The sequence below is a fragment of the Natator depressus genome, chromosome 17 (genome assembly GCF_965152275.1).
Source record: "Natator depressus isolate rNatDep1 chromosome 17, rNatDep2.hap1, whole genome shotgun sequence".
Taxonomy (NCBI): Eukaryota; Metazoa; Chordata; order Testudines; family Cheloniidae; genus Natator; species Natator depressus.
The window spans coordinates 17,101,445-17,128,483 of record NC_134250.1 but is presented as its reverse complement, the minus strand read 5'-3'; the positions used below and the strand labels follow the sequence as shown (position 1 = coordinate 17,128,483).

Here is a 27,039-nt window from a genome sequence, read left to right as displayed (position 1 = left end):
CTCTATATTAAATGTCATGTCCATGTTTACAGAAGCAGCATTACATTTTACTTCAAGACTGTGACATAATGAGTTTACCTTTAAGCGCTAACAAGTACAGGTATATTAACATTCATATTACAGCTCAAAAACTTTTTAAAAATCTCAGAGATGCAAAAAAATTTTAAAAAGCAACAACCTCCCTCCCCCCCCCAGCCCATTCCCACATACCCAAAAACAAATGGGGAATACATATAAAACCCTAATGTTTAACTTCAGGTCTTTTTAGCCAGTTGAAATTGAAGTGAATGCTTTTCATCCCAGCATAAAGATTAAGATGATGTAGCCGATCTCCAAAAATCATGTGTTTGCGCCAGACTACTCAAAGTTACAGTCCAGTGACAGAAAAATAATCTCTTCCCACTGTAAATCCCAAGGGCTGAAACCCCAAAATCCAGGGGCCTATTACTATGTTACTCACCGTATCCAATGTGAGCGAGCACTCCCATCTGACTGCCAGAAGGATGAGGTTTCTCCATTTGTCATCTTGTCAATGTCAGCAGAGTTTGATGAGCTTTCTATGTGAATATAGCACTTTGTGACAGTTTTGAGTTTGTCCATTTCTTGGTTACCATTCAGATCACTAGGGCATTCTGTAAAGACACGGAAAAAATAAGTCACTGATAAGGACTTTTAAAAACAAATACTATGCACAAAAAGAAATCAAGTATCCCAAAACAGGTAGTATTGAGGGTATAATTCACAGCTCCTGTAAAACATTCTCTGCAAGTGTGTTCCATTTTTAAACAGAAGATAGCAAAGCACCATTACACTTTAGTAGGACACTGAGTGTGCTCCAAGGCTTAATCTTAATCTACCATTCTCGATGTGAAGTATTTCTATATTTTGCCTGGAGATCTGCAGACATTACCTTTTACCATAGTCTTTTACACTGAAATAAAAATGGTCAGATGGTTTTTTATTATTACACATGATTGCAAATGGTGAAAAAAAGCAAACTAACAAAATGAGGAAAACCTAGCCAGTCATTCTAGAGAGGGAACGGAGCTCATTGCTTCCCTGCACGAATTCTACTTGATTCTTTCAACTTGGAGAAAATAATCAAGTATGGAAGACTAGAAAATGTATAAAGTCAAGACAAAAATTTAGGAAGTGAAGTAAGCTTTTTATTTAAAATGTCAAACACCTATTAACATAGTGCCAGTCTTACTCAAATTCTCATACAATATGCCACTTGTGTAACCACAGAAAACACGTAGCCAACAAGTTAACAAACTTCTTTTCTACTTGACAATTTGCTTTAGAAAACATACACATGGAAATGTGCGTCAGCCTCAGAAGTCACTTCCAGTAGAAGTTTAGAAACAGCTTAGGGGGATTTGTTGCTGCTGTTGTTTTTAATTCCTACTTCAAGCCCTAGTTACACCAACCACATCGTTAGAGATATTTTAGCAAGTTCACATACCCTTTTCTTTTAGTAGAAGCCTATCTAAAGAATCCTTCAGTACTGAAGACCGCATAGTACAAATATTATTGAAGTACTCCAACACTGGGTATGGGATGACAGTACTGGAAATGCGGTTCCGATGCAAGAATCTCAGTATCATTGAAGCATGAAGACCAAGGTGCTCTTTCGATTCAGAAAATATGTCAATAAAACCTGAAGAGACATAAAAGTTACTTCTGTTTCCTGTACCACCTACCTCACCCTACAGCAACCAAACATCACCCTCTCCCTCACCACAATATCTTATCACGATCAGCTGCATTTAAATCAGCTAATGAATCAGCTTGTAGAAGAGTTTTCCAAAAGAAATGGTGCAAGCTTAAGACATTTAAAACTTGACTAGGAAAAGCATAAAAACACAAATATGTTTCCAGTCACTGGAACGATTTGGATGGGTTGACAAGTGTTATGATTCTAAATTCTCTATTTTGATGTCTCAGATTAAAAAGAACAGTTAAAAAGTTATTCAGTGACCAGCATTATGACTTTAACAGGGCTCCAGTGCATTTATTTTAATACTGATCTATTAGATTCAAATGCTAACTTGATAACAGTAATTTGACTTGAACAGTGTGCTACATTGGTGGACAGAATCAGACACTCTCACTCTTCTGTTAGCCAGCATGAAAAGCTGCTTGTCTAGTCCTATTAATTACATCTACATTGAGCACTTCCTGAGAAGGATAATTACAATTATGAAGAAAATTAAGTGACTGATACATATTCCATTAAAGCCTTAGGAGGCTGAAGTCTGGAAAGTGACAGATGTTTCAAACATCTGAAATTTGGAAGATATGCAGAAGAAATTGTGATATACATTATCCTTTTTACTTCCTCCAATGGATTACACATTAGAACATTAACTACCAGAACTCAAAACTCTTGCATATTAAAGTTTATAATGAAGAGCTCAATTTTTTAGATACTTAATAGGATACGGCAGTTTGAGTTCTATCTCTCTCTAATACCTTTACTATATTTACTTTAGGTGTGTACAAACTGAGCTACTATAAGCGGTATGAAAGCTAAAATTACTCATGAGTCATGATTATCTTTGAAGTAACTCAGGAAAATAAAACAAAGTAGAACCTCAGAGTTATGAACTGCAGAGTTCCAAACTCATCAGTTAACCATACACCTCATTTGGAACTGCAAGTACACAATCAGGCAGCAGCAAAGACACACAAAAAAAAGCAAATACAGTACTGCGTTTAAGTAAACTACTAAAAAAAGGGAAAGCAGCATTTTTTCCTCTATATAGTCAAGTTTCAAAGCTGTATTAGGTCAATGTTCAATTGTAAACTTTTGAAACAACCACCATAACGTTTTGTTCGGCGTTCCGAACATTTCAGAATTACGAACAACCTCCATTCCTGAGATGTTCGTAACTCTGAGGTTCTACTGTATGCAAATGATGCACATCAATCAGGACTGAAAACAAAAATCAGAGAGTCAATGATAGTAGTTAATGGGTCCTTTTACTGCCTATTATACAAAGAGGGTTGGGTGGTGAAAGCATGGATGACATGACTGCGGACCTAGTCAGATGGAGTGATAGATGAGGATATCTCAATTACCAAGTGTGATGCTGGCATTGCCAACTACATGACATTAGTCAGAAAAATCACTCTGTGATGGCCAAGTTCAATGAGGAACTTGTTTTCTATCTGTGATTTAAACCATATAAATTCAGAAATTTCCCACTCACAATGAGGAAAAAAAATGTATTAATGCAAGCTAGCTTGCTGGTAATTTTGGGAAATCATGAGTCTTCAAAAACTTCACTTCCATTTCTCATTTGAGGAAATGTTAACTACTTGGAGTGAAAACAGTTCGGGGAGAAGGATTTAGGACTAAAACCACTAAATTACATTGTTTATTGCAATAGCCTCCCTGGTGGTGGTGGTGGTGGGGAAATGGGGAGGACATAAGAGGATGAGGAAACCACTCTCACCTGGAACAAGAGAGCAAGCCTGCAGCTGTCTGATTACATGACTAAGTTCCCCTTGAAGATTGGCTCCACTGGAATTCTTGAGGGCCTCCAGCATGCTCTCCACATCCACAGTGCCATCTCCCTCAGCATCAAACTGTGCAAAGGCCTGCAAGAAAGAAGAATGAAGCAAGACTGGTATTTATTCCAAACAGAAAAAGAATGGTCGTATGCGATATATGAACAAAAGAACATTCTAAAAGGATTTTTAAAAAAATCAACATTTCCTGCAAAACTGAATTCATGGCAACAGGAAATGTGACTTAGCTGATTACAGATGTCAATTAATTCTATGGCATGTGTGCACCTCTCCCACAAAATCAATTAATGAGTTATATCTTAGGGTGATAACAGGCCATTTGCAACAGAGAGTCAGCAGGACAATTTAGCATCTCCTCCTAATAGGGTGGGTTCACAGGAAAACTCTGTCAATCTGTTACGAATAGGAGACCAAGTCAGTTCCCCACTGCCACAAAAATCCATCACTCACTATCACCACACCCAATTTACAGTGGGTGCCCTTCAAACCAGAAGGAACTTCTTGACATAGTAAAGGTCTCAGAGATGTTCCCTATATTTAAGAAGGGAAATATTATTAGAACCAGAAGAAACTTTTTAAACTTCCACTATACACTGTGCTCCTAAACTAAGCATGACATCCAAATAAAGTTTGCAAAAATATCCACAAAGTCAAAACAAGAAGATAATAGGTGTTTAGAAGATTCCATTTCTTATTCAAGCGATTTCCAGTCTCCCAGGATGTTGACCTTAGTGTACATGTATGCAAATTATAAATGATTATATTAAATACTGTTCTTTATACACTTAAAACAAATCTTTATAACATATTAAACGCTCATCTCCAGCTTTTATTCTTCCCCAAAACACCAAAAAGCAGTTGTGTTCAACAAGGCGGCCTATAAAAATAACAAATGCGGAATGTCTAAACTAAGCCATTTTAGAGACATGACAAACCAAAAAAAAAAAAAAGTTCTCTCCCTCTGCAAAAATCCAAACTATAGTTGCATTTTCATAAAATTAGAGCTTTAGAACTCTAACTTTTATCTAACTGTCCCCCCAAAAAACTAAACAAAAATAAAAACCAACTACTATGACTGGAAATGCAGCATGCAAAATGTCAGGAAGATCTGTTTCTCTTGAAATATGTAGAGGATTACCCTAACCTTAACTATGAAGAACTTAGCTGGGAGACCTACATATTTCAAAGCCAGTCAAAGCCAGTTTACACAGGTCTCCAGGTGCTTGTCTTATTTTTACAGTGTAGGAAATACAAGAAATCAAATTTATTGGGGGAGAGGATGTTTGTGTATGAATCCCTTGTTTTGTTGTTTGAATATCAAACTTAATATGTCTTTAAAAATAACATTAGAGCAGTAGTCACCAACCCATCCATCGCAATTGACTGGTCGATCCTGGAGCCTCTGCCAGTCAATCTTGATCCCCAGCCGCTAAAAGTTCGACAGCACAGCAGGGCTCAGGCCAGGAACTGGCCAATGGGAACTGCGGGGGAGGCGCTTGTGGGCGCAGGCAGAGCATGGAGACCCGATGGCCCCATTCCCCCGAGGGGCCGCAGAGGCATGCCATCAGCCAGCTGCTTTCAGGAGCGGCATGATGCCGGGACTAGGGCAGGCAAACTGGGAGCCACTTGTAGTAAGTGCCTCCCAGCCGGAGCTTGCACCTCGTACCCCCTCCTGCATCCCAACCCTCAGCCCCAGTCCAGAGCCCCCTCCTGCACCAAATTCCCTCCCAGAGCCCACACCCCCTCATGGACCCTAACCCCCTCCCCAGCCCAGAACCCCCTCCTGCACCAAACTTCCTCCCAGAGCCCACACCCCTCACCTTCTCCTGCACCCCAACACTCTGTCCCAGCCTGAAGCCCCCTCCTGCACCCAAACTCCCTCCCAGAGCTTGCACCCCTCACTCCTGCACCCCAATCCCTTGCCCCAGGCTCAGCCAATGCACACCCAACAGTTGAGACCATTACACTGATTTGTGACCAATCCCTGAAGGATTTTGGATCTATAAACCAGAAATGACACTAATAAAAAGTAAAACTCATGAAATGTCCAATGGATTCTATGAGATTAGGTGCAGTGTGACCATATGACCCCTGCACCCAAACTCCCTCCCAGAGCTTGCACTCAACCCACTGCCCCAGGCTCAGCTGAGAGCTCCCCTCCCACACTCCAAACCCCTCGGCCCCAGCCCAGAGCCTGCACCCCCTCCCGCACCCTAACCACCTGCCCCAGCCTGGTGAAAGTGAGTGAGGGAGGAATGGAGTAAGTGGAGTGGGGCCTCGGGGAGGGGGCAGGGTAGATCCTGGGTTGATCTTAAATTCAAAAAGTGATCTTGTGTGTAAAAATGTTGGAGACCACTTGAAATAACTAGTTAGCTCAAGATAGCTAGCCAAGTAACCATTACCTACTTAAACTTCATCGCAGCTCATGCTCAAATAAATTGGTTAGTCTCTAAGGTGCCACAAGTACTCCTTTTCTTTTTGCGAATACAGACTAACATGGCTGTTACTCTGAAACCTGTCATTAAACTAGGTAGACTCCAGAAGATGAAGCCTAAAATAAGGAGCCTAAAAGCCTTGACAGCATCTCTATGGCACATAGCCCAGTTTCAGTTGGAGTGTTAGAGATTTCAGTTTTTCCTACAGCTGAGAATGTGTTAGCAACAATGATCAAACACTGTTGCTAGCACAGTTTCAGTGGTAGTGAGGTTATGGCATTAAGTGCAAAAGCAAAGCAAGAAACTTAGAACTTTGTTTCTGAGTGGAACAATACAGTGGGAATTAACTTTATCAAACATTACTCAGATTGTCAAAACAGAGTTCAAAGTACAGTTCAGAGTCAACCCACTGTTATCTTAATAAGACATTTTCTCCTGACCTTTGAAGTCAAAAGATAGTGTATCCTTATTAATATTGGGAGCAAGCAGTTTTTATGCTGTTAACAGGGCATGCCCTGAATATGAAGAATCAAACACACACCCTGAAATCACTTAATGACACTTCCACCCAGCAGTAAACCTGGAATTATATTTGTAGCTTCCAGAATCCCATATAAGAATATGTTTAGCCCACTACTGTTTAAGTAGACACTTACAGCTCCTGAGAGTAATAGGCTTGATCTGCTGACAGCTATTCTATCCTAATTGCTTAGGGTAACAATATATAGGTGAGATTTTCAAATATACTTCTTGACGCTCTGATTTTTTTTTTTTTTTTTTTTTTTTTACATCCTGCGATCAGGTAATTTATTTCCATACAGACAACAAAAAAGATTCCCCCAGGAGTAGAGTTAAAGCAACCTTCTGCGTCCACATGGATCCTCATTTCAGGATCAAGGTATAAGTACCCTGAAGTAGGAGAGATGGGGAGGAAGGCAGAGAGCAGATTAGTCAGTTGAGAGTATGCATTAGCTTAGTCTGTCCCTGGTCTTTTCTCAGGGAGAGGTGAGGGTGCTCCCTACTTCTCTGAGGGCAAACAGACCCCAAGACTCACTTAGTTGCTCCTAGTTTCCCATCCTTCTTCAGCTCCCCCTCCCTTGGGACCCTTGCCCCAGGAACTGTGCCCCCTCAGCTGCTCCTCCCACACTCACTGTCCCCTCCCTCAGGGCATAGCCCTATGCCCTCACCTCTCCCTTCCCCTGGAAACTGGCTCCCTTTCCCATCACACTGGCACCCCCAGGCTCCAATACCTCCCACCACTGGGGACCCTCTGCTTCCCCCCCACCACCACCAATGGGGACCCTCTGCTTCTACCCCCCCCCCGGCCCACCAACCATTGGGGCTCCTGTGCTCCCTTGTGACCCACCACCAGCACAGGTTACCCTATGCTTCCCCCACCCACTAGAGGGTACCCTATGTTCCCCCCCTCTCACCCTGAATCCTTGCCTGCCCCTCCCCCAGAGGCCCTAACACAGCAGAGGAAACTAACCATGAGAGACATAGTCAGAGAACCCCAGCTCCTGGAGGAGAGGAACCTGCCTGTGCAGTGCTGCAAGAAAGAACTCTGCCTGGGGCATGCGCCACGAGAAGACCTCTGGTACAAAACTGGAGGGGGGTAGGTGCCCCCCTGCCCTCCCTAAATGGCACCCTGGCCAAGGCTCACAGCGGCTTCCCCACTGCTGTTTGTGTCAGCCCCATGCCTCTGCAGGGTGTGCATAGCAATGGAGGCAAGGGGTGTGCACTGAAACTGCCTCCCAGTGGGGAGTGCAGGCAACCGGCTGCACAGAGGTGGGAGACCACCCTGTAGCCCACCCCCTGGGACACAGACTTGGCAGTGAGGCTGCACCTGACCTGCCTGTCCCAGTAACACCCCGGGGCCTGCCCCTCCACAGCAGGTGCACCGCGATAGCAAGCAAGAGGGACAAAGTCTCGCACGCACGCCCAGCCCTGCCTCCTCCTCAGACAGTGATTTACATCTCTCCCAGCTGCCCGAACCGACATGCCCACTCAGAATGGCTGCCAGGGAGAGGCGCATGACTCCTCTAGTGGCTTATCTTTGCTTCCCCATCAGAATCTATTATTCTGCAAGGAAACAAACAAACAAACAAAAATCTTTGGGGGACATGAATTCTGTGTGCGCGCAGTGGTGCAGAATTCCCACAGGAATAGCACTAGGCATTCTTCCAATAATTCCTCTCCACTAGAGATAGCAGCAACGAAAGTGCTAGCGTAGGTAGAGTACCCAGCAGTCGTAAGTGATTTAAATATCATCCATCTAACCTTGCTCAATACAGGTCTAAAAAAAATGGAAAATATCATGACAGCCTGTCTACACTAGTGCTACCATCATTGATAACAATACCAGATTTATATATTTGCAAAAACAAACAAACAAAAAAAAACTTAGTGTAAACAAGGCCTAAGAATGGAGCAACTGCTAAAGAGGTCTCTGTTACTCACCAGATAAATTTCACTATTGGTTAGTAATTATATTTCTCAAGCCCTCTGTCGGTTCATTTACATTTAGAACATACAATACTTTCCAGTTATAACTCCAGAGATGTGCCTTCAGCTGTACAGACTAGAAAGACTAGCTAGTTTCCATAGCCTAAGAAACCATCATTTCTAAAAAAAAATCATATGATATAATTGTTTTGCCATTTTGGGTGGAGAGAAAGCATGACAACATCAGGAAGAAAGGCCACAGTGAGCGCTTGGCAGACCCAGCTACTACACAGCTGGCTAGATGTATAAAGGTGGTGCTACAAATATCTGTGCAGCATTTCCTCTTATACCACTTCCTATTCTTCTCTGGCCTCTTCTGATCCTCCCAATCCCTACACTCCATAGTTCCTTATATGCTCCTCCGGTTCTTCTCCCTCATCCCAGTGCCCTCATTGTCCCACCTGTTCCCTCCCATCACAGCTCCTCTAGCCCACACATAACCCCCAAATGCATCTGATGATCCCTAGCCCCTGGAACTACCTCTAATCCTATTGGCCCCCATAGTTACCCTAATGTTCCTGCAATCCCCCATTGTCCAAACTCTTTCACTGCCTTTAATCTATTCCTCAGCCCCAGTCCTCCCGCCCACCACAACCTCCACTCACTAACATCCTCTGTAACCCCAGTGTCACCACAACTTCCCCATTTCCCTCACTAACCCCAGTCATCACATGACTCCCCCCCATCCCCATACAACTCCCAGCCCCGCTCCTGTGCACTCAGCTAGCTCCCAATGCCCCAAGCACCACTTTGTTACATAAACCCCTTCAGCCTTCCTCCATTCCTATTTCTCTCAGCCTATCCTGATCCTCCCACTGCCTGCACCTCTCTCTAGCTCATCTCCCCCACTGCAGCACCCTCAACACTGATCTCCATCTAGTTACTTCAGACCCCCCCCCCCCGATCAGTCACTCCCTCCCTACCCCTCCCTCATCCCATCCCCACATCCGTCTCTGCCTTCCCACCCCACCCCTCCCTCACCCGTCCCTGCCTTCCCACCCCACCCCACCCACCGATCAGTCACTCCCTCCCCACCTACCCCCTCATCCCGCCCCTCCAATCACACTCCCTCCCCCCTCATCCCACCCCCACATCCATCCCTGCCTTCCCACCCCCCCCCGATCAATCACTTCCTCCCCACCTTCCCCCTCATCCCGCCCCCCCTCATCCCACCCCCACATCCGTCCCTGCCTTCCCACCCCATCCCTCCCCCCCGATCAGTCACTCCCTCCCCACCTACCCCCTCATCCCGCCTCTCCAATCAGTCACTCCCTCCCCCACATCCGTCCCTGCCTTCCCACCCCACCCCTCCCTCACCCTCCTCAGTCACTCCCTCCCCACCTACCCCCTCCTCCTGCCCCTCCCCGCCCTCACCTCCTCGCTCTCGCTGCGGGCCCCGGCCGCCGGCCCCGAGGCGCGGCTCTCCAGCACCTCGCAGAACTGCTCCAGGCTGACGGCCTCCTCGCCGCGGCCCAGCCGCTCCTCCAGCCAGCGCACCAGGGTGCTGTGGTGGCGGGACACCAGCGACTCGGGCAGGGCGGCCTCCCGCAGCCGGGCTGTGGCCTCTCGCAGCCGGGCCTGCTCCAGCAGCACCGTGGCCGGCGGCAGCGGAGGGAGCGGGCCCAGCCCAGCCCAGGAGGCAGCCCCGGGCTGCTCGGCTGCCGCCGTCCCTTCCATCTCCTCCTCGGCCCCCTCCTCCTCCTCCTCGCTGCTGTGGCTCGCCACGTTCCCCATGGACCAGGAGCGCGCTCTTGCCGGCGGCGGCCTCAGGCCTCGCGCAGCCGCCGCCTCCGACCGACCCGGCTTAGTCAGCAACCTCCCCCGGCCGCCCGACACCTGTCAATCCCGGAGGGAGGGGAGTCACACAGCCGCCAAGCGACAGCCGGCGTCGTAAAACCAGCACCCCGTCGGCGTTTTTACCAAATTACCGTAAAGCGAGGGGCGTCCTCGGGGTGAAGGCGGCGCCGTTGCCACACTGCCGTAATTTGACGAGTGCGGTCGTCGTGACACAACCAGCGACAACGCGCCGCCGTAAAGCGACACAAGCGTCGTAAAAGCTAAGGCAAAAAGTACTTGCCCGCGGGCAAAATGGCGGCTGAACGCACCCTTGAAGAAACGGGGTGAGGCCAGCTGCCATTCCCGCCATTTTGATTACGGGCGGCTGCAGTCCCTTCAAGGCAGGCTTCGATGGGGCTAGGGGGGCTCGTGGTTCCCGCGCTGGGCGTGGCTGCCGCCTGGCTGCTCGGCCTCGGGCTCGATCCCAGCTCCTGGCCGCTCCCTTTCTTCTCCGGGCGGGGCCGGCTGCTGAGCCCCGCCGAGCTCGCGCGTTACACGGGCGCGCAGGGCGGCCCCGGCCTCTACCTGGCGGTGCTAGGGCAGGTGTTCGACGTGCGCCGGGGGCACAAGCACTACGGGCCGGGGGGGGCCTACAGTGTCTTCGCAGGTATCCCCTGTCGGCGCGGGATCCCGGGGAGAACACCCCATGCCACTGGGTTCCCCCCCCCCCCCGCTTCCCCCGTGGGGCAGGCCCAGAGCCCCGCTGCTCCTGCTGGCGGCAGGGTTGGAGCCAGCCCACCCCCCGCAGTCCCGTATGGATCCCGTAGCCGGGGGCAGGTAGGTTGTCGGCCTCTTTGGCTGAAACGGGGGGCAAGGGGCGCGCTGTGGATTACAGAGCGGATCCTTAGCTCGTCGGGGGGCGGTGTCCGTCTGTGCACCCACGAGCCGAAGCCTATCCCAGCTGGATGCTCATCATGCCTGTCCTACAGGGAAAGATGCCTCCAGGGCTTTTGTGACGGGAGATTTCACCCCCACCGGCCTTGTGGATGATGTTTCTGGGTTATCTCCATCAGAAATGTTGACGATACAAAACTGGCTCTCTTTCTACGGCGAGAACTACATTTGTGTTGGTACGTGATCTGTAGCATAGCAGAGTAGTAATATAGCAGCATACCTGGCTTAATCCTCAGAAGCCTTGTTTGGTTTATATAATCAACGCTTAATACTGTAGCAGATGAGCAGGGACACACTTGCATCCATAGAGTAATGGGCCGGCCAATTGTCTCGCTTCTCTAGCTGTGTTATTATTCCAAGGAAAGCATTCTTTTAGTATTACAAAGTTACAGTTTGGGCTACCACATGCAAAGCAGCAAAAAATTTCCTTTGAAGCAGGTAGGACATTAATGTGGTCCATATCAGTAGTGAAGACAGAGAGCTAAAAGCTGCACCAAACTCTTTTAATTCCTGAATTGTAATATGCTACAGAAAGTAGAAGAGAGTGATGTACCAAAAGTCTGTTTGTAGTTTAGAAGAATATACCAAATTTGCTGATTATTCCTCCTAAGAAGCTTGTAACAGGTGGGAGAGAGAGTTGAAGGAAAATGGGTATGTTTGAGTCCCAGTCCTATAAACACGCATCTGAATAATCCTGTTGAGTTCAGTGAGACTGTTTGCTCACAGCAAACATATTTTATCTCGGACCTGTTTACACTTAGCCAGGAATACATGATGGAACTCAACCATGACTCTTGTATTTGTGACTAAAGGAATTAGGCAAGAGGATTGACCTTTTCATTTAGATAAACTAGAGCTTCCCTGAGCTGTTGGCTGAAAATGTAGACTGACTTCTGTAACCTTACCTTCACACACAACAATTGTAAACCTGGTTTTTATTTCTGATCAATTCATCTTTTTTCACGCTGGATATAGTGACTAATGTTCTCAAAGTATCTGAAATCTCCTGTGTTCCAGAAATTTGTCCCATTGACACCAGGATCCATTATGTGTACATCCATCTTACTCTGTACATTAGCCAAGTAATTGGGTTTGGGGAGCATTGCAACAAGAAGGGAATTAAATGAGGAGTGTAAATTTTATTTTCTACTGCTACACAAATGTAATATAATTGCAACAGTAAGAATAGTCTGACAGAAATCTATTTGACATTTCAGGAGCAGTATTGTGAGAAAAGACTATAATGTGGGAAGCAGTGTTGTCTAGTGGTTAGATAAGAGTCTTAACAATCAGTCCTCTTGGATTCTATTGCTGATCTTCAGTGTGTGATTTAACATCTGTGCCAGTTTCTCCATCTGTAAAATAGGCTTAATTCATTATCTCCATCATGTCTATATGTTAATGTTTGTAAAATGTTTTGAGATTCCTGGTCAGAAGGGACTAAGTTGTGGACACTTAATTATGTTATTTCTAAAACAACATATGTGGGATTTCCCAAAGTAGCACTTACATAATACAGTATGCTGCTTTTGATAGGGTTCCTAGAGCTTTTTGAGGCATTTTTAAAAAAATGCTACGGTCTTAGTGGCTCTTTTTGTTCCCTCAAAAGGCAAACTGGTAGGAAGATTCTATGATGAAAATGGGGCCCCCACAAAAGCTCTGGAACAGGCCAAGGCTGTCATCGAAGAAGTGCTGAAGTTCAATGGACAAAACGATGAGAAGAAGCAGTTCCCTCCCTGTAACTCTGAATGGAGCTCAACCAGTGGCAGCAGATTCTGGTGTTCCAAACAAAGGTAAACATTGCCTTCCTCCTGGTGTGGTCGGACTCTGCAGCGCCAAGCACCTTGACATCTCTGATCTGAGACCTTATCTACGCTGGTCTAAGTACCACAGACAGTTTTGGCACAGATCCAGTGGAAATCATTTTTGGTGTGGTTTGGCCAGGCAGCAAAGATGATTGTTTTGTATAAGTGTGTGGCCACTTAACCTCTTATCCCCATCCGACAGATGAGATAGCTAAGTAAACTATAGCAGAGGGAGAACTCTGCTATAGCTAAGAACTCCTTTCTGTTTGCAGGTTGATGCTAAGTGCTCTAAAACCTGCAAGGGGTTACTTGGATCCTCCCCACATTCTCCCCTCCCCTGTTCCTTGAGGTGGGGGGTCTGAGCCCCTTTCCCTGCTCCCCTCATGTGAGTTGAGACCAGAGGGTCCCGGTGCCTCTTGGGGAAGTGGGCTGAGCCTCTTTTCTTGAAATTTGAAATAGCTTAACTCGTCCATTCCTAATTCTAAGAAGTTTTTGAGTTTTGCTGAACTCTCATTCTGGGTGGGCTGAGATAACACAGAATTAAGGGTGCCCAATTGTAGCAAAGCTTTTTTGTCAGTGAATTACATCTAACACACAGGAGTGTTGCAAGTATTGCTTAGCAAGGCCCTTGTACAGCACTGTGGAAGTCAGAGCCTTCTAAGTACTTGCTCACTCTGGCAAGCCTCAGCTTAGTAGAATGGGTAGGAATTCTGTATTAGCATTAACATAGCCTGGGAAGTGGTATCTTCAGAGACCTTAAACTTAGAAAGTACAGCAGCTAACTTTAAGATTCTACTGTGTAGTATGTAAAATGCTGTTTATACTAACTACTATTCTGTTGGGGCTTTTTACCTAAAGATAGCAGTCTGAGTAGGCGAGTTGATACCTGTGTGTGAGCAGCAATTCCGACAACTGAAACCAGTTGCAAGGATCTGATGGAAGCATTAGTACAAAATGAAGGTTGCAGTTTCCCAGCAGTTCAGCCCATGTAGCGAATGTTGGAGACAGTATCTGTCTGACAAAATTCATTTGAAGTTTGGCAGATGTAACCAGCATGAACTGCATTCTAATAAAAATCAGCAGAGAAACACACACTGCCACAGATACCAGAGCCAAAGGGCAAGACGCATTTTTCTCTATTTACAGAAATGTACACATAGCCCTTAAGCACTTGATTTTTAAATTAAAAAGAGAGGCGCAAATTGGAGAAAGTTCTGTGGAGAGCAACAAAAATGATTAGAGGTCTAGAAAACATGACCTATGAGGAAATATTGAAAAGAAGGGGTTTGTTTAGCCTGGAGGAGAGAAGACTGAGGGGGACATAAGTCTTCAAGTATGTAAAAGTTTTTATCAAGAGGAGGGTACTTGTCCTGTCCTCAGTAGTCAAGGAAAACAAGAAGTAATAGGCTTAAATTGCAGCAAGGGAGATTTAACGTAGACATTAGGGAAAACTTCCTAACTGTAAGGGTAGTTAAGAACTGGAACATATTACCTAGGGATGTTATGTAATCTCAGTCACACTGGAGATTTTTAAGAACATGTTATCTAGATCATCCTGGATGAGTGTTTGTCTAATACTTCAGGCCTGTCTACACTAAAAATTAAGTCAACTTAAGTTGATGTACAGCTACCACAGTAATTAAAACCATGGCTCATGTGCACACTGTGCTTCTTCTGTCAGCTGTGTGCATCCTCACCAGCAGTGCTTCCACTGACTGAAGTGGGGCATTGTGGGGCACTGACAGCCGGAGCCCTACCTGGGGACTGACAGCTAACAAGCAATGGAAGTAACACAGGGAATACAGGGACCCTGTTGCCCTAATTCCATTGGCCTAAGTCCTAGAACTCTTTCAGAAGTGGAGTCATGTTGATGTTCTGGGTGACTTACAGTGGCAGGAGCACTATTGTAGTGTAGACAGTTAGGTAGATGTAAGCTGCCTTATGTTGACCTAGCTCTGGAGTGTAGAGTAGGCTTCAGTCCTATATTAGTGCTGGGGCCTGAACTAGATGACCTATTGAGGTCCTTTCCCCATCCTACATTTCTAGGATTCTCTATGTTCCAGCGTGCTATTGAATTGAGGCCCATAGCATTTTCCTGTGGGTAATGTTTAGACGCAATACTGGATGGTGTTCAGTGCATTCAGCTCCTGTTTAAAAAAACACAGCTGTTAAGGAACTTTGCATCTTGCAGTACGAGGCCTGAGAAGAGGCAATAGTATATTAAGTTGACCTTTTGTTTAGTAACTTCAGCACAGGAGTCCATGGTATACATAATAAAAGGCATTGTTTTATTGCAAGAGAGTTTATCCACAAGAATATGAAAGGTGGGGAGGGGTGTCTGCTGTTCATGATATGATAGAAGTATATAAAATCTTAAGTGGTGTGGAGAAAATGAATAAGGAAAAGTTATGTACTTGTTCCCATAATATAACTAGGGGCCACCAAATGAAAATATTGGGTAGCAGGTTTAAAACAAATGGAAGTTCTTCACTCAACACGCACTCAACCTGTGGAACTCCTTGCAGGAGGAAATTGTGAAGGCTAGGACTATAATGGGTTTAAAAGAGAACTGGATAAATTCATGGAGGTTAATTTCATTAATGGCTATTAGCCAGGATAGGTAAGGAATGGTATCCCTAGCCTCTGTTTGTCAGAGGGCGGAGATGGATGGCAGGAGAGAGATCACTAGATCACTACTTGTTAAGTTCACTCTCTCTGGGGCACCTGGCATTGGCCACTGTCAGGAGACAGGATACTGGGCTGGATGGACCTTTGGTCTGACCCAGTATGGCTATTCTTGTGGTGTTTGGGGGGATTTTAAGAAATGGAGAAATAAAGGATGAATGTTAGTCATTTGCTCTTTGCTGGGTGAGAGTACCCAGAGTGAAACTTACTTTACAGGGTCCAGCCAACAACGTGTTGCTCAGTAGGTCCAACAAAAGTTACCAGAAAGCTTGTGGATGCTGGATAATAAGGTTGCTGGCTTCTGGAAATGCTTAGCCCAGGTTTCAGTGTATGTGTAGTTGCCCCCCGCCCCTCCTTCAGAAGGGTCTCCCACTCAGCTGAGGGTGGGAAATATGGGTTGATTTAAGCTGTTAACTTGTATTTGATCATATTCTTCTGTCCCTAGTGGGGGAGTGAACAGAGACTGGATTGGAGTCCCCAGGGAGCTGTACAAGCCTGGTTTCAGGGACAGTCAATGTGTGTGTGTAAGAACTACTGGACCTCCCTCTGGACAATGGGATTCTGAGCACAGTGACAGAGGTGACTTGGACAATCCTAACTTGCAAGAATACAAGGGATGCTATACACTAGCTGACTGGTGTGTGTTAAAAGATTAAGGGAATAGCCATGTTGGACTGGATATGCATTTATTGTCCTAAAATGAAATAGTTGATTAGGTACAATAAAAAAATGCATGTTTTTAGCTGCACGGTGGATTCTCTGGTATCTAAGACCAGGGAGACTTAAACAGGAATCAGTTTGTATAAATTATTCTTGGAGTATATGTAAACGCCATGCAAAAATGCCAGTTTAAGCAATGGAAATCTGAGACAGAGGGAGCATGGTAAAGAAAATGTTAAAGCAGAAAATCATCTTTGCTGATAGCTGTTTCTGTAGCGTGTTGTTGGTGCATTGGTACTTAAGTTTGTCAAGAAAAAAATTTTCTTCTGCAATCAAGTAGATGTATGTATGGAATGGTGCCGATGGGTGTACTAGCTCATGTGTGGTGAGTTCTGAGCTAGCACACCACTACGCTGCAGACCCATTTTCACGGATGAGCATACAAACCAGCCCACCTCTCTTCTGTCCCATCACAACATGGCTCTTCTTACACCAGAGTTGTGCTAATACTCACTAATCTTCACATACCACCACCAACTTGTTGAGAAATGACTTAGCACTGCAAAGGCTTCAGTTACTTCTGTAGTCATGCTGTTAAACATCTAGTAGCCTGTATGGTTTAAACTATCCAAAAGCTACACTTGTCAAATGAACTCAGGACAGTAGGTGATGCATTTGGTGTTTCTACCATTCTTTGGGTACAGGAAACATTAAGGTATACCAAGACCTTCTCTATCGTCTCCCTCCAAATGCTTCCTATGACTTGCTATTTCCATAATACTTACAAGCCATGAGTCACCTGTTCTAACTGAACCATGAAAGTGATCCACAGGCAGGTAAATGATTTTACTACTATAATCCATCTTTCCTCCTCCCTTACTCTCATTTACTACCTCTACATGTTGCATTGTCTCTAATTAGATTGTAAAGGCCTTAGGGCAGAAATCAGGTCTTTGAAAAGACCGAACCCACGTGGTGTTCTAATTTGCAAATCCAATAGTGTTGTGTGTTGCCTAAATACTAATGCAAATTAGTACTGTTATTCTGTGCAGGGCTACTCTGTACAAATTAGTGCATTAAACTGTTTTACAAAAGAAGAAAGCTTCCTGTCTCCCTTGCCCAGTTCTTTCCCCTCCACCACAAAATGGTTAACTAGTGCAAGTCACTAGTGACTGAGCAGAAGACAGCAAAGTAGTATTCAAGAACTCACTTAAAAAACATGCTATGTACCCCAAGATTTAGAGCTAGCACACCAGGTTCACTAGAGCCTGGCTTTTTTTAAATGGTGTACAGCAATAAATATGGTTGTGGTTTATAAATTTATTAAAGGTTGTTTTTCTAGTTGTGTTGCCTCGCCTCTAAGTTTTATGGTACTTCTGTCTCCTAGGCTTGAAGCTTCTAATAAGCTTCTTGCCACCTCCCAAAGCTATTGGGAAGCTGAAGTTAATACACCTTAGATCTGCTGGAAAGGAAACAAGTAGCTGAAACTACCTTGTTTATGTTACAGGGGCAAAACTCCCTTAGGATGTGGCTCTGAAACATGTCTTATGGTGCTGAATGTAGCCCTAGATTTTTAAATTTATGATGTGCCCAAATTAGACTTCAGTGCAGCAAGCTTTGCAAAATCTTCACTAAACTGCAAATGACAATGGACAGTCATGGTCCTTGTAGTGATAAGAGTACTACGATGCAGTCTCCCTGAAAATGGCAACCTACCATTGGAAAAAAGATAATCCTCCTTACTTGGCCTAGGACAGTAATGCAAAATTAAAACAAAATGCTTCAAAAGGAATTTCCACATTTTGCATTTTCTTCCATTTGTGATACAAGATTTCTGGTGCACATTTCAAACAAAGGACACTTCAGATGTTGGAGGACTGAAGGTAACTTTAGATTGTAACATCCAGATAAGGGTAATTCATTTTCTCCCATGACCCACAGAATGTGAACTTTATATAACGGACAACTGAAATAGAGACAGGTTGTCCAAAACATTACATACCGTAACAGTGAGTTACTTATATTGCTTGCCTTTCTCATGGTAGCTGTAGTGAGGTGTCTAATGGCAGACTGTTGTACTGAGATTTTCATTTCAGTCTCAGGGAAATGTTTTGCAGAAGATAAGCAGCTCAAGCTGATGGGGTGAAATAAACCTGCAAGTCTCTCCCTGGGTTAACTGATAACCTAGTCCCCATGGGGACCTGCTGCTATTAACCCAGTGCAGTATAAAATTGCATACTGGGAAGCCTATGGCATTTCATTATATCATTGCCAAAAAAAAAAGGGGGGGGGGGGAGGTTGGTTTGCAGCAGAAAGCCATTTTTTACAGCTGAGTAGAACTGTGTTAATCTTTGCCCCACCCCCAGGGGCAACTAACAAGAAACAGGACTGGAGACAGTTTGGAAGCAGGCTTCCAAAAAGGTACAGCTGAACAAGGCAGACAGTAAATCACTAATGCTGAACACCTGACTAAACCTTGTAACATACACATTACTGTAGGAGGAGTCAGCTGTACAGCCCTTCCTGCTTTTAGAGAGGAGAAATAATCAGAGATTCCTTAAGAGCCTTAGTATTGTATCCTAGTGACAACTGAGGACAGGAGTGAGATTAATAACCAGTTAATTAAGTGCCACAAAAGACCAGGAATTGTATAAAGAAAGGAAGCAGTAAGATCCTTTCAAGTACTTGTGCAATAGTTCTTCAGGGGAAAACTGTGGCCTAAGGCTGAGTTGATCAATTAAAAACAAAAAACCCACAGATTTTAACTAGTGACAGACATTTCATCTGAGTGTAGGTTGGAGGCTGCTGAGTGCACTATGAAATCCATAATAGCTAGCTTAGAAATTGCATCATGAATCAGACATCTGGTTTTCAACCAGACAACTTGGTCTAAAAGGGACCCTCCCCCAACCTGGTGAAAGTGAGCAACAGAGGGAGGGGATGAAGTGAGTGGGGCAAGGCCTCAGAGAAGGGGCAGGGCAAAGGTGTCAGTTAGAAAGCTGGCAACCCTAACGATACATACCAAAAATCAGATATCCATTCAAGAGAGAGAGTGTTCATATTGAGGTGAAAGGAGTGACACTATACTCTTGGGAACCAATGCTCAGCTGCTGTAAATTGGCAGAACACCAACAGTGAGCAAGAATTCACTAGATGGAGGTGATTAGAAGTTATTGAATATCCTCCACTCTCAGGGGTGGGGAGGGGAAGAGGGAGGTATTAAGAATAGCACTTTCACTTCAGTTATGCACATACTATTTACAACAAGGATGGTTTAGTATTTGCAATGTTCTACCCACCTGAATTATCTAGCCTGATGCTTGGACTACAGCAAACAAAGTTAGCTTAACAGGTTACTCCCGTGGCAGCTGTAGCATTCTACAGCTGAGGGCTTGGTTAACATTCCAGGAAGGATAATGGGAATTCATCAGGATGATAAAGCAAGGAGCACTTAGATACACCTCTATATTATATTATTCTGCAGGGTAGCATATAGTTCAGGGAATTACTTCCATAATCAGATGGATCAATGGTAACAAGGTATAGTTCTTCAATGAAGTTCATAACATCTCAATTAGTGATTTTTAGCAAATATTTATTGTTAAAACATATGCATCACAAATAATCCTAGCAAAATGCTTCTGGCTGGTTTTACAGGTACTCCGGAGCTTCCCTTTTTGAAGTAAAGCTGCACAGATTAGACAACAACACTTAAAAGTGGCATCTGCCAAGTGTAACAGGACTTTGCACTCATGGTTTTGCTTATTTCCTTTCAATTAACTTCCAACTCTACTACATTTAATGCATCTGAAGTTAAAAATTGGTTTGGGAAAAACACTGATTGAAGGTCCAGACCTGGGCAGTACAGGAAATCAGAACTACACAGGAGTGACTGCAGCCAAGCCTATTGAAAGGGGTTTGAGTGCATAATTTGCTATCAGTTAGGGATACAGCAGAGTCAGTCTGCCAAAATAATGCTAGTTAAGCAATTATACAAGAATTTTACAATACAAGATGTCTGGAATAATCACTATTTGGTTAAGATAATCATTTACAAAACAAGGTAAGTGGAAATATAATTAAATCTTACTCCCAGGGTTTACTGGTAATAAACATTTTCCTTCTTGCTTGGAAACTGACTTAGGGTATAAGACTTCTCTTGCTACACTTTGTCATTACTGATGCAATAGAGGATGTATTTTTGTATCCAGGTTTATAGCCCATGATTTATTTTATCTAGTTATCCTCAGTTTACTACAAGGATTCATTACAGAGTAGGAATATTGCAAAGATACATTTTTAGAATGGACTGAACAGAAAATGCCATTGTTCTAAGACTTTATTTCAGAAACAGCAAAAAGTTTCACATTATAATTTGACGACCAGTAAGCTTCGAATGATTTTACTTTTACACCTCAGTAAAACACGCAACAGTAAATTTGTTGCAATATCCAGGTCTGCAGCAAATTGCTGTTAAGAGGGGAAATTCATCAAAATATAAACTACACTTGGTCTACAAAAAAACCTCCCTATGTTCATTTGTTATACAGCGGATCTTATATATGCTACGTGACAAGGAAGTTGTAGAAGCCACTGGTCTCCATACAGGAAGTCTTTAAGGCATCTGTAAACTTGTAGCAAGTTAATTAGTAATGCTTTGTTAGTACCTTTAACACCAGTAATTTCAAAACACATTCTCATTTACTAGAGTGAAACAGGTTATTTCCCCCCCCCCGCCCCAGACTTTTACTTCAATTGCTAATTTTAAATTAGAATGAGTTTTGTGCTTGGATGAGGGGCTGGATTGACTATGCTGGAGACTGAATTCCTCTTCACTACAGAACAAGCACCACAAATTTTCCCCATTCAGCCATAAGTGCCTGAAACCCTAACCTAACGAAAAACTGCATGTAGGGTCAAGAAGGGAGTTCAATCTCATGCTCATCAAACCTTTGACATCTGCAAGCAGACTGATTTTTAACATTTTCTAAGTTGTGAGTATCCAAAAACAGCAGGGGTGAAAGGATTTTTTTGGTCACAGTCATAAATACACCACAAAGGAAGAAGTGCATTATTTGTTTGCCAAGTTAGAAATGTACTGACCACCACCAGAGATCTTCAAGAGCTTTAACTTGATTTGTGCCCTTTCAGAGTATGACTACCAACCCTAACATGAAGAGCTGTGAGGAAAAAAAATGCACACCAGGTAGATCATGTTCACAGGAATTGAAGCTGAGGTGTGGTAAACACCCCCTTAAAAAAAAAAAAGATTGTAAACAGGGTTTTACTTATGAGGTAAAAGATGGGGGGATACTAGGTAGTTTGGGCTGGCTTTTGCTCAACTGTTTTTGTGGGGCGTTAATCTGGCAGAGAACAATGTTTATAAATTTGTTTAATAATTTCTAAGCTAGTTGCCAAGAAAACTCACAGCAAAGGCACTTTAAATTTGTCAAATTTCCATTGAGAACGTAGTTACTTTGAATTTGCTCTCAGATGCATATTTCAGGTTGTACATGGAAGGGCTATTAATACTCATACCTACCTTTAAATTCCAATGAGGAATAGAGGACAGTTTCAGAACGAATGCTGGTGTAATTTAAAAGTGCTAGGTAGGATTTACCAGAGAATTTAGGATTGTTGCATTTTTAAAGCCACCATTAATTTCTACTCCACCCCTTGAAAGTGAGTTTGCAACACAGTAGCATAGGCTAGTATAAGAAACTGAACCTGCTCTGGATCTACTCTAAAGACTGCCAAGCACTTCTCAGAGGCCTTCCCAAAGTGAAGTAAAACTGGAAGTCAAATCTGCCTTAGTGGATTAAAAAAAAAAAGCCTATTGATAATGGTACGGGGCCAAAACTCAATTCTACAAGTCAAATATTCTAATCCTTTTGAGACTAATTGCTGTAAAGCACTAGACAGATCAAGTCTTGTCAACTTTCTAACAAAGTCCATTTATGAATCACTATGCAAATGACTCTGGAATAACCACTCCTATCCTCTAGTGCTGCATCTTTCCTCCTCTGGACAGGTTTTAAGTGGGAAAGACAGCAAGCAAACGTGAAAAGTTACACTTCATCACTGGATGTGGTTAGTCAACCAGTTAAACTGACAAGACAATCATTTCTTTTATCCATTTGCAATTTTACCACAGTAAATGGGAATTTAACTTATGCAAACCCATGATGGAGTGACTGACATTTTAAAACATGATCAGAAGTGAGACATGATTATTCTTAAACAGTCCAGGATTTCTTTTGATAGTTTAAACTATCATGTTTTGTAATTAAGTGCTTTGGGAGACTCATTCACGCCATCCTTCTCAAGTGTCTCAGAACAAGTCTGCTGCAGTTGATATTCAAAAAGTTCGTTATGCTGAATGTACACGCTCTTTACATTAGAGAAGAATACCACCTTTTAAGAAAGTGCTAGTACTTGTCATTTCTTGAAAGAACAGGGCTACTGACATTACAACCAACATGATTTGCACTGATAGAGAATGAAAATTAAGTTGGTCCATTATTTCACTCTAGTGTTACTAAGTTCAGGGTTCCAGTTTTTGCCCCATATGTTGGAAGACTGATCAGTGAACTAAGATTCCATCTAAAATGTACTAGATGGGTGTCAGGTCTTTGTTTTAATGCACAAGCCCAAACTTTGCCTAGCAAAGCAAATATCCTATAAATAACAAATATAAAAAAGTAGCACTCTGGTTTGTCAGCTCATTTTACATATATAGGCAATAGGTACTGGACATGTCACTAGTCCAGAAGACAGGGAAACTGAAGTTATGAATATCTGCACCCCTATTGCACGCACTGTATCACGTAAAAGTAGTGGTTAATGAACACTAAAAAAAAATATACACACAACTGATTTGTTTGTGGAGCAGAGATGGGAATGCTGCATTTAGTCTGATCTACATCTATCTCCCAGGGCTTTAAAAAAACTAACAAGGCAAGACATTTTAATTAAGTACAAATTAAACTGACTGACATCTTTGCCTATCATACAACAGTCAGTTCACCAGAGTAAGTGCTTACTAGCAGCTAAGTGATTTATGGGCTACTTTGGGGGCAGAGGAGGATAGGGGGGGACCTGTGTCATTGTTTCATAGGTTCAGCCTATTTAAGAGGGAACCACAGCCAGGCCAGAAAAAACCCATTGCAGTTATAGTGTGCCAAGGTTTGACATCAGGCTGTTTCACAGTGCAGTCAGAACTCCCTGCAACCCAACCGCCTACCATCTGATAGTGAACCTCCAAATACTGCCAATAACTGGCCATTTTGCTGGATTTGGAGACCTGTTCTGACAGTCTAGAAGTGCAGAAGCACCACGTTTTGTATCAGTGGAGTGGCTGGTTCCCTCGTGCCCTGATTAACCATAGTCTTTAGAGCCAAGAAAAATGCTACTAGTAACCAGCGTCTCTTGTAGGATTCACAACGCAGCCCCAGCACTATTCCTCTGCAGCAAGTACAGCGACCCAATCTGTTCTCCTTTAGTGTGTCTTCAATTAGTGTAAGCTTAGATCTGTTCTTGGAGCACTTAAATTACACAAGAATTGTTTTGAAGCCAGAAAGACCACTGATGCAAATAGTACAACAAAAAAGTGGACTTAATCAGTTCTAGCAGCCATGAAGGTCTGCCAATTAAAAGGATCCTGCATTTCCTCTTGAACATGCTGGCACTAATGAGACATTTACTAAGGAGGTATCAATATGCGGAACTGCAATTCTGAGTCCTTTATAATCAGAGATATTGTAAAGCTCTCTTGTAAGGCCACGATTCTTCAGCTATGCCCCTTTAAACCCTGTTTAAAGATTTAACTCAAAATGGGTCACGGCTGTCACAGCACAGTCCAGTTTTATAAAAAGAGTCTTCTATGGAGAAAGGGAACACCTATCTTTGAAGACAATGCAAAAAGTTACTATTTACCCCTGAAGCTTAGTGCCATCTCTTAATAGCCCAAAATGGCAAGACTTTAGAGTCACTCAATGCAATACATCAGGGCAAGCACAGACCTGTGTTATTTTGATCAGCACTGGACAGCAGGCTGATGCAATTTTAATGTCCATGCCTGTGGCAACTAGGAGGGTCTAACTCAAATCAGGTTTATCACAATTTTAGATGATCCGCTCCAATTCATTTACCAGTGAAGTCTATCACAGCCCAACACATTTATAGTCATACAAAATCATTTATACTGGAATATATCATAACATGGTCCTTAATTAGTTCAGTCTATTGCCAAAGGAAGGCATGTATAGGCCTCCCCTTTCCTGTGTACAGGGCTTGCTAGCAGAGCTGCTGTCTGAAGAGCACTGACCGAGAATCCCCCTAATCCCACAACATACTAGGAGACTCCTCCCAGAGTCAAGACATCAAAGCAGATGTTGCAAACTCGAACAGGCTTGTTTAAGTCAAATTTTATGATGGGAATCTCCTTTGTTGAGCATCTATGGCAGAGCAGACGTCCACAGTGCCGGCTGCGGGGGGAGGGAGAAAAGCATGAGAGAGTTAGTTGTTTATAATCTCAACATCAAACAATGAAGACCATGTTGTATGCTCAGACACACTGGTGAGAGTGAAGAGTCAATGTTTTAGTGTTTCAGAGGTTACAAAAAGAGTCATCCTTCATAGTAAGTGGCAGTTCTTTTATTAAAAAAAAAAGCGACCCCAGTGTCTGGTGGCAGAAAACTGCTTCCACTGTAGTTATTTACCAACCACGGGTGGATTGTGGAGCCATCCTCCTGCTAAAAACACTTATTACATGAGCAGAGTTAATAGCTCCAGCTCTTCCCATACCAATACTGTTCTAGAATCCAATTGCATTTTCTGTATGAAACATGAACTAGAATCAGTTCTATCTTAGAGAAACATTCCAGCCTAATCAGAGGAGAGTTAATACTAAGTGAGTGAGGAAGCCTCCCGTTTTTGGGGTCTGTTCCTAATTCCTGAGATCACAGATACTGATCCTTCAACACTGGAAACCATTCTGCTAGTCCCACCGAGGGAGCTACAGTAGTTAACACCAACTTTTCATCTCCCCATCTAGGTGATGTTTGTCCCTCACATGCATCTTGGCTGTATGACTGATCAGTCCCTACTGAAAAGGGCCTAATAGCAGCCAACCTATGCAAGCCTGGATTACGATTGGGTTTCTACTACAGCTTCCCTGATGAGCGTGGACATAGAAGCCCTCACTTTGAACCCAATGAAAAATATTAGCCAAGAGCAGCCTACATCAGCTTTGCAGATTAGTTCAGAAAAAGCATCTATGGCCACATAGGTCAAAGAAACTGTGGTGGACTCCTGCTAGAAACACCTGCATTTAAAGCACTTTTCACACAGTCGAACCTCAGTTATGAACACCTTGAGAAAGGAGGTTGTAACTGAAATGTTTGTAGCTCTTGAAAGAACCATAAACGTTTGGTTCAGTTTACAAGAAAAATGCTGCTTTCCCTTTGTTCTTTAGAGTTTACATTTAACACAGTACTGTACAGTATTTGCTTTCCCCCCTCCCCACTCATCTCTGCTGCTGCCTGATTGTATACATCTGGTTCCAAATGCGGTGTGTGGTTGATGGGTAAGTTCGTAACTGAAGTTCTACAAAAATGCGTACAAGACAACAATCCAATAAACTGTCAGACTGCTTTCAGAGTCCCTCTGGTCTTCCTTCTTTGCTACAGCTTGTGAGCCCTGCTGTAACTGACAGCAGGTTCCCAAGGCAGTGTGGGTGAGGTAATATCTTTTATTGGCCCAACCTCTGTTGGTGAGGGACAAGAAGTTGTTCCAGTAAAAGATATTCCTCACTCACCTGGTCTCATATCCTGGGACCACCATGGCTACAACTACACATCTTACAGCAGGTTTCCCTCTCCAACACACACAGCAAGTGGCTTCTCGCCCCAATGAAAAAGAAGGAGTTCCCTTGACAGGCAACCTCCTTCCTTACATGCAACTCCAGGCAGCTTACTGCCCAGCAGCTAGTCATTCAGATGGTAACCTGCACCTGAGAGCTGTTTCAGCCAGGCCATGGGGCTCTGAAAAAGCCCTCTTTTACCTAGCAATTGAAGTAGGAGATGGAAGAGGGCTTTAATTCAGAGGGATCAAGTACTCATTTATCCACATGTATTTTATGGCACTCCAGAAGATTATGCATCTTCCAAGATTGCTTAAACCAAGCCAGTTATATTCTGAAAATTAGTTGGTTTTTTGTTTTTGTGGGTTTTTTTTTTTTCGGGGGGGGAGGGCGCTACTTCTGTAGTAATATGTTTAATACATTTAGTTACCAATGATGCTTCCTTGTTGTGACTCCAAACTTGGCAGTGCATTCATAGCAGTTGGAGCCATCACACCAGGGAGGTTCTTTTGACAGCATATCTGTAAGGAAGGCAAGATAAATCCTTAAAGTACCTGTACGTCCCTTGAAACAAGTCTCTCCCCCTTCATAGCTCAAACATTTTTATGACTATATTTAGAATGGTCACCTTGCCCCTGCTTTCAGAGCTTAGATCACTGCCATCACAGACTCAAACAGCTGAACAATTGCCCACCAACCTTAATGAAACTGTATTTAGCATATTTGGTGCCAAAGTTCAGAATGTTTAGTAGAATTTTCTGAAGTAAATGGAAGCTGGACCCTCCTGCAAATGTTTGCAACTAGAGTGCAACATTAAATG

The 27,039-nt window shown here is 43.7% G+C and overlaps 3 protein-coding genes across 10 annotated transcripts in view; 1 reads left to right on the top strand and 2 right to left on the bottom strand.

The window, feature by feature from the left end:
* The window catches only part of ZZEF1 (zinc finger ZZ-type and EF-hand domain containing 1), an 81,620-nt gene extending 71,409 nt beyond the window's left edge, over positions 1-10,211 (bottom strand). For both annotated transcript variants that reach the window (XM_074974782.1, XM_074974783.1), the window contains exons 1-4: positions 9,852-10,211; positions 3,462-3,606; positions 1,466-1,660; positions 461-632 (exon numbers count right to left, since the gene is read on the bottom strand). In XM_074974782.1, coding sequence (XP_074830883.1) covers positions 461-632; positions 1,466-1,660; positions 3,462-3,606; positions 9,852-10,211 — 872 coding nt within the window. The remainder of the gene's footprint in view (positions 1-460; positions 633-1,465; positions 1,661-3,461; positions 3,607-9,851) is intronic.
* A 290-nt stretch (positions 10,212-10,501) lies between these two features.
* Positions 10,502-17,605, top strand: CYB5D2 (cytochrome b5 domain containing 2). Of its 4 annotated transcripts, none has more exons than XM_074974785.1 (4): positions 10,502-10,654; positions 11,243-11,383; positions 12,817-13,000; positions 16,143-17,605. In XM_074974785.1, exons 2-4 carry the CDS (start codon positions 11,329-11,331, stop codon positions 16,351-16,353), a joined length of 450 nt encoding a protein of 149 aa, XP_074830886.1. In that variant the 5' UTR covers positions 10,502-10,654; positions 11,243-11,328; the 3' UTR covers positions 16,354-17,605. The 4 variants fall into 4 exon arrangements, with proteins under 4 accessions (XP_074830886.1, XP_074830887.1, XP_074830885.1 ...); XM_074974786.1 differs by having other exon boundaries at positions 10,527-10,597; XM_074974784.1 differs by lacking the exon at positions 10,502-10,654 and adding an exon at positions 10,663-10,920.
* A 2,370-nt stretch (positions 17,606-19,975) lies between these two features.
* Positions 19,976-27,039, bottom strand: part of ANKFY1 (ankyrin repeat and FYVE domain containing 1) — a 55,391-nt gene continuing 48,327 nt past the window's right edge. For all 4 annotated transcript variants that reach the window (XM_074974301.1, XM_074974300.1, XM_074974302.1 and 1 more), the window contains 2 exons: positions 26,650-26,740; positions 19,976-24,843 (listed from right to left, as the gene is read on the bottom strand). In XM_074974301.1, the coding sequence (XP_074830402.1) occupies positions 24,711-24,843; positions 26,650-26,740 (224 nt within the window). In that variant the 3' untranslated portion in view covers positions 19,976-24,710. The remainder of the gene's footprint in view (positions 24,844-26,649; positions 26,741-27,039) is intronic.

Coding starts and splice junctions, on each gene's coding strand:
- CYB5D2 (XM_074974784.1), top strand. CDS start 10,665: ATGGGGCTAGGGGGGCTCGTGGTTCCCGCGCTGGGCGTGGCTGCCGCC. Junction 10,921..11,242: donor GGCCTACAGTGTCTTCGCAG/GTATCCCCTGTC, acceptor CCTGTCCTACAG/GGAAAGATGCCTCCAGGGCT. Junction 11,384..12,816: donor CGAGAACTACATTTGTGTTG/GTACGTGATCTG, acceptor TTCCCTCAAAAG/GCAAACTGGTAGGAAGATTC.